The 12,385-nt window shown below is 35.0% G+C and overlaps 1 protein-coding gene across 13 annotated transcripts in view; it reads left to right on the forward strand.

Moving 5' to 3' along the window:
* The window catches only part of PSPC1 (paraspeckle component 1), a 68,209-nt gene that overhangs the window by 38,562 nt on the left and 17,262 nt on the right, over positions 1 to 12,385 (forward strand). Inside the window, exon 9 of one of the 13 annotated variants that reach the window (XM_040583527.1) lies at positions 1,613 to 10,161. The exons of the other annotated variants lie outside the window; for them this stretch is intronic. Within the exon in view, the coding sequence (XP_040439461.1) occupies positions 1,613 to 1,798 (186 nt within the window). The 3' untranslated portion in view covers positions 1,799 to 10,161. Of the gene's footprint in view, positions 1 to 1,612; positions 10,162 to 12,385 lie in introns of those variants that run through there. 13 annotated transcript variants of the gene reach the window in all.

A 12,385-nucleotide genomic window follows, 5' to 3' on the forward strand; every position in this document is an offset into this window, starting at 1 on the left:
ATGTTTTTCTGAAGTCTTTTAGGGAGAAAGTTGGAGCCATCTTTTTGTTCTACTGCAGTCTTTTGAAACATAGATGACCTTTGAACAGAACATTTTAAAAATAGTTGTGTGTGTGTGTCCCCGCCCTTATTGTAGGTAGTTAATTACTGCAGTTTTTTGTTAGCTGAAGAGAGGGGTCCTTATTGGAAAGATGATTTGACTTTTTGTGGAAAAGTCAAATGTTAAAAATTACCAGGAATATGTGATAAGCTATTTGTTGAAACTTACATCCGTTGCTAGCAAGCTGGCATGAGTTACTATTTTTTTTAACCAGTGCTGCAGCTTTTAAGGTACTTTGGGGCAGTAGTAGATCTTCATGCAGTTGTTGAAGTAACTTTTTTCTTACTCAATGTCAGATTTTGTTTAAAATTTACATATATACAACCATGATCTAAATTGCATATGTTTTGATCCATATAGATATAATGCTGTTTTAATATTTTATATATATATATTAATTAGCAAACTTTAGAACTGTTGAGCTCTACTGCTATTAGTGGAGTTAAACTTTCAGAATAATTCTCTGATTCGGGCTTATAAATAAAAAGCTAGTCTTGAATGTTCTTGTGGAACTCTTGAGTACCTGGGCAGTTAACGTACGTGTCTGTACAGAAGGAATTTCTTCTGAAAACATAACTATCCTCAACAGGTGAATGATGAGTCATTTCAAGATCTGATTGTACCATATAATCTGTGCTTTTAATGGTTCATGTTATGCTGGATTGATGTTTTAAATTTAATTATGTGGGGTTCTATTTTTAAACTCTTGCATAAATACTGAACTGTAAGTGCTCAGATGCATGTTTTCTGGTTTAGGTTTTAATTGCTATAGCCAAATAAATCTGTGTAAGCACATACACCTTTTTTTATTAGGCACAGAAGAGCTAAGGAAAATAAATGTGGAACATAAGTTGGATTTTCTTCTTATATTAATATTTCAGATTAAGCTTTAGATATACATCAAGTGTGTTTTAAACTAAGCATAGTCCAGTTATGCATTTTGTCACTAGTTTTGTCAGTTTATTTGGACTGGATTTTATAAGTCTAACCAAAGATTACTAAAGTGTCGTACAAAAGGCTGACTCCAGGTAGTATGGACTGAAATACCCACAGATATGTGGGTATATAATTCTTCAAGAAGTCTGCAGTTTGTAGAAATACAAAGGCTGATTTCCTCCCACGTAGTTTGACAATGTTTCTGTATCTAATTTATTTAAGGGAGGAGCACTAGTTGGTATTTAAGGCAGAACAGAGTTCAGGCATAAGATTATTGTTTGCTGTCTCTTCTGTTACATAGAGAATATGTATTGCTTCGGATGTGCTTGAATGGATGAAGTTATATTAATCACCAGAATTGGTCTTAATGCTCAAATTTTTAATTTACAAAGTTGGAGCATAACATTAGCACTCTTAATTTCCAGCTCTTTTTCCATAGTAACTAATTGAATTGCTCCTTTCTTCCCTCTATGTGTGATCCTGATTCTGCTGGACTATCTGCTGAACTCCATGACAACATCACTTGTGGTTTTTATTGTAACTCACATTTGGCACGTTCCAAATGGACTTGTGTTAGCATAATGAGAGATTCCCTCAAGGAGGTCCATCACAGATGGGTTCACCTCTGGTTAGTAGGACGGGCTCTGAAACTCCTCAGCCGCCAATGAGTGGTGTAGGTGCCGTGAGTGGTGGACCTGGTGGCTTTGGTAGAGGAAACCCAGGGGGCAACTTTGAAGGACCTAACAAGCGTCGCAGATACTAAAACTTACTTCATTCCTTACTGTTTAGAAATTCCAGTAAAACTATACAGTGATATGCCTTTATAATTTTTGCTGTTACCTGGAAATGGTTTTATTGTTATTGTAGTCTTTAAAACAGTTTCTTTTGTAAAACTTTTTTTGTATCCAGTAGTTTAGGCTTTGTAGTATAGAGCAGAAATGATGCGGATAATTATGTAAGGCAATGTGTTTGTGACTGGCAAAATACAATGTGTGATCATGCTGTAAAACGTGCGGTTATCTGATTACAATAAAATATAAAAATAACTTGAAAGGATTTTGGGAATGTTATTACTGATACTGGGTGAGAATAATTTTATGCTTAATTATAAGTGGCGTAATTTTCATTCGTGTGTAGTTTCTACTGTGTGTCAAGAAAGTTCCATTCTTAATAGTGAATCTGTTTAGCTAAACTGCATGTTGCAGTACATACTATAAACAGTTTATAACACAACTGCTTTCATTTGTTTATACTTTTCAAGAGCATCAGATTTTCTACGAAGTGTTCTCAAGGATACTGTGTCCTTGCATCTCAGTCTTCCTTTGCAACTTAGTCACAGTAGGCTTATCAGTAGAGTATATCTGTTACTTAAATTATTGGAAAATTTAAGGGGGGGGTGGGTGGGAATGGGATGGACAGGGACCAACATTGGAAAAAGAATCTGTATGTATGCTTTATTCATAACAGTATGAATGAATTTACCTAAACCATACTTCTACAGAAGAAAAGTTGTGACATCTGTGTGTTCTACTGATCGTTAAAGTATCTTGCCATTGCAAGGAAGCAGACAGTTGTGCAAGCTGGTAAGCCTTCCAGTGTGTAGTGCATCATCATAAGTATGCATTTCTCCCAGTGGTTGAACAGAAACAAGTCTGTTACCAATGATTAACTGTTTCATTAGGAGGCAAATACATGTTTTCCAGTTAAAGTAATTGTTCTCTTAGAGTAATATGCATTTAGAAGTATTGCATGTGAGTATTCTTGATAAATATTTTACAGAATGATGAATTTTAAAAATACCCATTTGCAACACAACTCAGGCTGGATTTTCTGATTGAGTCTTAAGATGAAACTGATGATAAAGCTATTAGGAAGCTTATTATGATTCAGATTTTGTCAGTCATGGAAGGTGATGGAAAAGACCTATTGGTTCTATTCCTGTAATGGCAAGAAAGTAGGAAAAATTTTGGTTACTGTTGCTTTTTTCCTGTGCAAAATAGTTGTCAAATATTAGTGTTCTGTCTTACCAGTTCATGTTTTCAGAAAAATAAATTACTAAAATTACTATTGTCTGCATGAATAGTAGTAATACTAAATTGATGAAAACCTAATTTGAGGTTACCTGGTGCCCTAATTAATGGGCCCCAACCAAAATGCTATGGACTTAGCTCAAAGCATGGGATGCAAGCAGCAGAGAGAGCATGTATGTGTTACTTAATGTAGCAGTGATGGTCTTGGCGAATTGCATTGTGAGCAAATGGGTAACAGGAAAATTGTGGCATTGCTGCCATTTTGGAAGTACAGTGTTATTTATATTGCCAGTGTTACATGGCTTAAGGTAGAGATTGTTTTCATACAGTTTAGGAGTTACCACATGTAGGTCCTCACTTGTGGCGTCTATAACCACTAAGCATTTTCCTCTAGATTGCCTTTAATGTTGGCCTTTTTTGCTTGACTTGAGGATACGTGCCACACTTCAGTTTGTATCGCAGCAGCAAGTTACATCCGAAGTCTGAAATATTCTTTCACCTTCTTGATATATGTATCATGTTATGGCATTCGTTATTAAAAAAAAAAATCCTGCAACTGGTTTTACTTAGCCCATATTCCTAAAACTCAGTATTTGGGAAAACTTATTTTCAGTAGGTGTAAACTGGGTGTTTGCATATAGCAACTACTTAAGCTCTCTGCTTTGGTGTACTGCATTAAGTTGTGACACTAGACACAGTGTCTAGTAAGGTGTCTAAATACTAGATTATTTTTGTCTCTTTTCTGCCCTTGTGCATGGCATTTTTATGGGGATTGAGAAGGCACTGGTGTAAGCTGGTAATTCTGAACTGTAAAGCTTTAAGGGGAACCTGTTTTAAATATAACTTTAACTAGATTTAAGAAGTCTGTTCAGTTTTTCAAAGGAAAAGGCTGTGTCATTCAGGCCTTTTGGCCAAATGTACTCCTGTATATTTGTTTAGATATATGCACCATCACCCTTGTAGTATTAGAGTATGTTTTGGAAGTACATTAAACATACCAAATCTGCAAAAAGTGGTTTATTTGTTGCTTGCCAGCCTCATGCTATTTTAAGTGCATGTTTGTTGCACCACATTTTTGCTAGCAAGCAGAGGTATGTATGTATTCGGAAGTTCCTGTAGATTTTAATTAGTGATTTTCATTTCACAGTTGTGAGCTACCCTTCCTGTAAAACTGACTTGGATGGCTCTGCTTGTATGGCAGCAGTGGATGTGTCTGCTGTCCTTATTGCAGAAAATCATCTAACATCTTTTTAAATATCCATGAACCAAGTCTTTAAGTCTTAAAAAATACTGAAATGTTGAATTTGGGCACACTTTAAAGATTTCACGAAGAATGCCTTTTGTAGTTGATGACAGGCTGCCAAATTCTGCTCATAATAGAAACTTTATTAGGGCTGCCTGGCCTTGTTGATTGTATACAGTTCCACTGTATAAATTTTGATTTTGCCATTTTTGGTGTAGTAACAAACTCTAGCTATATGATAAATGTGTAATTTTGTTAAAGGTATGGTCCCAGTTTGTTTCCTAAAAATGGTATGTAGATGTGGCCATGCAGCATTTTTGCTTGAAGGTACTGCCCATGTGCTGGAAGTGATTAATTTTTCTTGTTCCTCATTTGGCTGATCAGTTGATCATTTTTTCTGTGTACACATGTACTTAAGTTTTTAAACTGTCTTTGGTCTGTTTGACAAGAAGACACAGTGAAGTCCTGACTGCTGTATGCTGTGGTAAAACAAATATGCTTGGAAAGGATATGGAATTGGCAACTACAATGCGCTGACTTTTGGTTGTACTTGCCGAGGTTTTACCTTATTCCTGACACTTCAGCCTAAACTGCTTAATTTTCATGTGAGATACAATTTTAATACTTTAAGATAGTAAAGCTGTACTATTCCATTTAAGTAAAAGAAAACAACACCATCAGAATCCAGCTTGTGTAACTGCATTTGCATTTGTCACCTCAGTCATCTGAAGGGGAGCTATTGGGCACTTAAATAAAATTAATTTTGGTTGTGAGTTAATTTCTTTGTTTTATGCAGTGTACTCATTAGATAAAGCACACTAATGTCTTGGGAAACTTGGTGGCCAATCAAATATACTTAACTTTATTTATTTCCTATGAAAAATACAGATTACTGTTGATTATCTGGAAAGAAAAGTTCTGACCTTAAGTTGTTTTATTTATTGTCTACATCTATTTTATCTAATTGGACAAAGATACAATGAACTGGAGACTCTTACTAGAACAAAAGGTTAAAATAGATGGCAAGAAGACAGTATGAACTAAGTGTTACGTCAGTTTAGTTTTAACCAGTATCCAGTAGGATTTTATGGTATGCATTCTTTGAGAAGCATTCTGATCTAAAGTATACTGTCATATTTTAAAATGTTATACCACAGTTTTTTCCCTTTTCCACTTTTGATTTCAGATTTTAACTTGAAAAATAAATCTATAATTACAAATTCTTCTGAAAGCTACTAAATACAAACGCATTGACTTTTATGAGGTACTGATTGTTAAATGGTTGTGATCTGCCTTGAAATAATTTGGCTCCAAAATGCCAAATTAAGCAATGTAAAGAAAGATCCTCAAGTGAAAAACAACCCCCCTTTGGCCTTCTGAAGAGAGAATATTCTTCGGGGTGAGATGTTCAGCAAATGAGTGGTGTGCTCTGATAGCATGAAGCTCTTTTTACTGAAGCATTTTGTGGAAACTTTTTTTTTTACATTTTCTATAAGAAATTAATCATAATTCTTCTCTTCTTAGTGAAGACAAGTAAAAAGAAACTGTAATTGAACTAGTAAAATGTCAGGGAAGGCCTGGGTAGCAACTGATGGGGTCAGTTTATTTACATTGGGTGCAAACGTGAAGGGATGCTTAATCCCATTCCTGAGACTTGAAGGGGTGCATAATCGTAGGTGGTTTTAAAGAGTCTGCATTCAGCATGTCTTGTTAGCTTGTGCTTGGGGCCAAGAGTGGGGAACTTGAGAGAGCACATATTTCATTCAAGTGCAATTTAATTGTCTCTTTAGGAGCCCTGAATTTATTTATTTGGGTACTGTGCTGTCATTAAGATGCAGAACTGTCTTGGGACTTGGTGCTTCCATTGGGCTCTTGGCTCACTTCTAGCATGAGGGTTTATCAGTCCAAACTTCCCCAATTCTTGAATAATGAGGAGGGACTGAGTGTGGCCTATGGAAAATACCGAGGCTGGACAGTACTCCTTTAGATCAGTGGCTGTTCAGTGCTAGCTTAGGGGCAAACATAGGAGTGTGTTATTCCAAAAACTTCTGCTTTCTAAAAAAATCTGTTTAATGAAATGTGAGGGCATAATAGGAGGATTGATTTAAAACTTGCATTACTTAATGTCAGGTATAATTTTTCACATTGGATTGGCTTTTTGTTGCCTTTTGAGATGTACTGTAAAATATACTTAATCTTAGTAAGTGGTCTCACCAAATCGGTATTTTGCTGTTATGAAGAAATCTGTTCTTTTAAGTTTTGGGTTTTCCCCCCTAAAATACTTTTAAAAATGTAGCTGTAGGCATTTCAGGTTTATTTTCACAGTAATCCATGAAATGCTGAAGTTTATAGAAATTAAATTATCTATGTCTAAAATGTAAGTTGTAGAATAGATAAACTGAACGTTAAATTTTCATAAAAAGTTTACTTTTGATGATTTTAAATTTATGGAAACAAGCCCTCAGTGTGTTTTAAATGGGATAGATTTAATAGGTCTTTTCAATCTTGAACTTCCTTAAGCTATGAAAATGAATTTAATTGAAATTTGCAGGTATTCATATTAATAACCTCAGCCTGACTTTTGGGAGCAGGAAGAGATGGGTTTCTTCAGAAAAGGAGTTCAGAATAGCAGCCATTTTTTTCCTAATTGAAGGAACTATTCAGAAAAGTTTTAAGTTCAGAGATAAGCATAGTATAGGTAAAACCATTCAAAAACCTTGCGATCATAATGATTATTTTATACCCAAATCACATTAAAAGAAAAAAAATATCTGTGTGAGTAAAAACTTAGTGATTTATGTGTAGTCCCTCAAATAGAGGACAAAATGCTTATAATAGGTGTGGGACTCAAAAGGAACTCCACTGTGTTACTGCGTACCCTTGTTGGTAAGGTTTTTTCCATTTGTTTTGGTAAATGGTTTGTCTAGAGCTTTAATTTTTTCCTAGTTTTGCTAGTGTTTTATATCTTAATTTCTGTAGACTAAACCATAGCTGTGTAATTTGATTGGATTTACATGCTAACTGTATCCAGGATATTAAGGGCTTGGCTTGAAAGAAGTGCGGTAAGAATAAAGATACTGTTCTTGCCCTTAATTTATCAGTAAAAAAAATCGCAGAGAGCCTTGAACAAGGAATTAAGTGTGAAAGGTTCTGTATATAAACTGAAAAAAGATTGGGGAAGTGGAATAAAATAAAAACGGGAGAAATGTGGTTTAATTTTATATCTACAGCAAATTCACAAAAATTATTTTAAAGCTTGTTATACATGACAACCACTTAACTTTTAATGGAAAAATACAGAGATATTGGTTACATAATTGTATTGGATTTTTAAAAAACTTCGTGTTGTGCAGATTGCCAAGGAATATCAGAAAAACTGAAATTAGTGTTCTAAAAATTGTTTAATATTCATAGGATGTAGGGTGCAGTCACTGCAGTAGGATATGTTTCCTCTGTGTTGCAAAATTTTCTGTAGGGCTTGATTTTTGTGGCTGAATACAGCAACTGTATACAGTGTACACACCTCATGTTGTCATTGGTATGAAGCAGCTGATTTTAAAATTGCTAGCCTCTCATCAAACCAGTGAAATCCAGTCTTACACCTGTGTGTCATAGCCAGAGAAGCACCAAACGAGATGGTGTAAAGGGAAGTAAAATAGTAAATATTTATTAGTTATTTGTGGGATAGGATTAAGGTATTTTCATTAGGGTTTTTGCCTGAATGTCACTGTAATAATTTTTTATATATGTGAAAGGGAAAGCAATTTTACTCTCGGTGTTTATTTGAAATAAATACCTCACCGAAACGAAACACCTCTCCAAAAAGCACCCCCCAAACCCCCAGTGCCTAGCACCCCCCCCCCCAACAGGTGCTCCCTCTTTAAATAATCACATATACTTAAGCAACGTGGAAAACTGTATATGCTTAAGCAAGTTGGAAGAGGAAATGTAATAAATCTAAAAAGATGTAAAAATCACAGAGTTTATTGTAATGTTTCTTGCAGCTGTTTGCTCTTGGTGTTCTGGGCATTTTAATGTGTTTCTTTTTCTACAAGCTCCATTACTGTTCATTATTGACTGCAAAAGGATTTATTCTGCAGTGCTGTTACTGAGCTTTAAATATTTTTATCTAGTGTAAAATTGCAGGAAAAAGCCCCAGCATAAACCAGCTATCACAGTACTGTAGAATGCAATCTTTTGAACTGCCAGCTGGAAGTGGTCTCTCAAGCTGCTTACAAATGTTTTAAATATTTGTACGCTACTGGGAAATTGGAAGTCTTCGTGTGCATATTTAAAATAATAATTCGACACAGGCACTGCTGCAGATACGAATAGCTCTTTGCCCTCCTTGCTGCTTTGTTCTGCTTCCTGCCTGCTTTGTGCCACCCTTGCATCTCCATGCCCATGCAGTGAGCAGGGTCAAAGAAACCCAGTGAAAATTACTGATTCTGCTCATTTCACTGTGGAAGGAAAGAACAGCAAGGAGTGGGCGGTAGAGCAAGACTTCTCATAACTGTACGGACATTGGTTACTTCATGCTACATCTATGTGCCACATAGAGGATGTAGTTTTATGTATGTTCTCATTACATGAGTTTGGATTACTTTTTAGTACTTTTAAGAAATAGATAGTTTAGAACAAATAGGTAAGAAATACTGTTGAGGGCTTTAGTTAGATGTCTGAATAGTGTGGTTATGTTTTACATTCTTAGTGGTAGTTGGCCCAAGAAGACAAGTATTGGAATTAATGAAGAAAAAAAATGTACACTAAAATGTTGAGCCAAATTATATGTGAACTTGATCTGTCTGTTCACTTTCTGCAGTTGCCAAGATGGTTACATGCAAGCCAGTAAAATACGGAAAATAGCATTCTTCATGATTTCTCCAGTAAAGATGATACACACAGTTGCTTTAGAGAAGCAAGGCTATTCACATGTATTTTTTCTTGGGAGGAAAATATGTAAACTGCAATTATAAAGATGGGAAATACTGTCTTTAAAATGCTAACATTCTTCATTCTTTGATACAATAGCACTGGATTGTTCTGTATATTACGTTTCACTTTTAGGGGACAGAGCAAGTGAAAGGTAAGCTGCAGCTCCAGTTTTAATTAACTGAAAATCAAAAGCCTTTTCCAGAAGGCGCAAAAGGAGAACTTTAATAATGAAACAGTAGTTCATCTTTAGTTTCGTTCCAGTGTGGAACATTGTGCTTCTAGAACTTCAGTATTGTATCAGTGGCAGTTCCACATCTGACACTTTCAGAACCATATCTGTGCTGAATAATAAAATAAAATTTCTGCCTTAGTGTGTGAAGAATGCAGTTACTACATTTCAAAAATGGAATGTTCAGAGTTTTGAAAGAGAATGTATGAAATAAATGTCATATATTACTGGTTTAAAAGTGAAAATTATGTCAACTTGGCAGTTGGGATGGCTATGCTTTTAGAACCATTTTGGTTTATGTGCCAATTCATTGTTGCTATGTTATTCTTTGTGTAGTTTTTGTAATATCACTTAATGCATGTTCAGCATCGTTCTTGCATCACAGTTATGTACAGTTTCATATTTTATTCACACTGATGAATGCAAGTGTCTGTAGAAGGGTGTACTAGAGCATTTGTCTAGTGTAATGTAACTTGTTTAGGAGGGCTTTTCATTGCTAAGCTTGCTTTCTGTTTTGTGTTCACTCTGCATGTTTTGTGCAAAATGTGCTTTTTCTATTGCATATGGAGAAAAAGCAGCAAACCATGGAAATGTGTTTATTAGGAAAGTAAAGGGAAGTCCTGGATGCCTCTTACTGCTGCTAAAATGACAGCTGGTTCAGGTCAATAAAATCACTTGGTTAACTTTCATGCATGATTACATCTACATTTTTTCCTGCTTACAGCCCACTTCAGTATTAATGTTAAAAAAATTTCTGAGTAGTTTCCATAAATAATCTGGTTTTAATCAGAAGCATATGTATAAGATGGTAAATAATTGCAAATGACTTGATGTTTGCTCTGAATAATACTGTAACTCCCCAAGTTGTATTAAACATAAAAATATAATTGGTTTGACTTTCATCATTTTTTAAGTGAAACTTTAAAAATTGTATTGAGTGAGAGTAAGCCCAGGCCACTGGGGACGGCAGAAGGTACGAACTGTGGAGAACCCATGCTCTTGTTTTGAGTCACGTTGTTACTGGGCATGCTTTTTTTATTCTTTAAATCGGGACCATTGTGTGAAACTGTTATAAAGACTTAACCAGACATATAATTTGTCTTATTTTACACAGTTATAAGTATTAATTTATTATTAGCATCTTAAAAATAGAATTGGGTTAGGTTAGGCACATGTATTTTACTGGAGATGGTAGCATGTAGTATGAATATCAGAAATAGTATAATTCAAATGATGGTAATTACCAAAGACTGATAATATGTTGTGCCTTTAAGCCTAGTTGGATAAAAGCTGATCTTGAGCATTGTTATTACTACCTTTGAAATGAACTCTTTCATCTTTTTCTTCTTCCAGTTAAGCATAAACTTGAATTTCCCAGGTGGCTGATAGTTTTGGGAATTAAATACTGATTTTAAAACTCAGCGCCCAGACCCTTGATACTACGTTTGCATTTCTGCTTTATTGTTGTAGTAGTCACAGAATTACTCGCACATCTAAAAGTGTTCATCTAGATTTTTTTTGCAGTATTGTACATCACTTAATTCTTGGGGCTGCAGGTGGGAAAGCTGGTAATATAGAAACTTTCCATATTATTGTAAAAAAAAAAAAAAAAAGAAAAAAATTGTTTAAAAATCTGATCTCTTCTAAACTACCAAGCGTCTAGGAAGCTGAATGGTGTATTTTTAAAGAAGGTTGGAAATTTTATTTTACCAGAGGTCTCACAAATTTATGAAGTATTTGACTGAGCTCTAAATTTTTCACTGGTCTGACAACTGAGGACATTCTGACTCGACTCTAACCTTCTATTAGTAGTATGGTGAAAATTCTGCGAGCTTCTGCAAAGCTTTAGAAGTGCTGTGAGGACGAAATGGCCATACTGACTGTAGGATTGGGCAAATCATTCATCTTTGAAGATTGTCACTGGCCTACTCTGGGTATCCTTATCCATTCTGTTTAGGACTTTGTTTCCTATCCTGTATTTCAGGTTTTATCTTATTGTAAAAGGCTTTAGCTTTTCCTGATGATGTGGAAGACTAGTTCTGTAGAACTTTATTTGGGGGTTCTAATACTAAATTTGATGGAAGTGGGTTAAGAAAGGATCAGATGTCAGATGAACAGTAAAACCAGTTCTTCATGTGATTTGGCAAGTCATTACATACCTCTCCATATGTGTTTTGTTAGTATATGATTATCATGTATGTATTCTTAACTGTTGTGTCATTAAAAAGGATTTATGGCCCTTCCTGAGGGGGGGGGAAAGACTTATTTTTAATTAATTTAATTCTAAAGTTTTTCTCATGTAAATCAATATACAATAATTGACAGATTACACGAGAACTTAAAAAAAAGAAGATAGGTAAGATAGGTACCTTTTCTTGACTCAGGTGTGTGGAAATATTAATATGGAAAAGTAAAAGTAGATAAGTGCTCTTCATGGTCTTACAGATGGGGGAGATAGCAGTATGGAAAAGCATGAATATGTGGTTTGACCTCACCTTTCAGTTTGTTTCTTCTAAAAATTTGGAACCTACCACAGAATTAAAAACGCCAAATATGACATGATAAACTTACTTTAAAATTCTTAATGTTGTTTCAGAGTTCTGCTACAAATGAAAATAGTTTAATGTAAACATGGAAATAAAATACAAGCTTTAATGGAAAAAAGAAGCCTGAAAGCCTGTGTTTCATTAAGATACAGAGAAGAGTAATGTTGAGGAGTTGGCGATTTTTTTTCTCGTCTTTTTAGGTTTTGTCTACACAACCTAAAAGGAGCAGAGGTGGAACTTTATTAGTAACATGCAGGGAAAGGCTGAATATACCAGACAGAATTGTGCTGGGAAAGGACTGAAGTTAAAGTATGTATAACTTCATATACTGATGCTTCCGTAGAGGATTTTTGTCATGAGTTTAGAG

This window comes from Falco naumanni, chromosome 2, assembly GCF_017639655.2.
Source record: "Falco naumanni isolate bFalNau1 chromosome 2, bFalNau1.pat, whole genome shotgun sequence".
Taxonomy (NCBI): Eukaryota; Metazoa; Chordata; class Aves; order Falconiformes; family Falconidae; genus Falco; species Falco naumanni.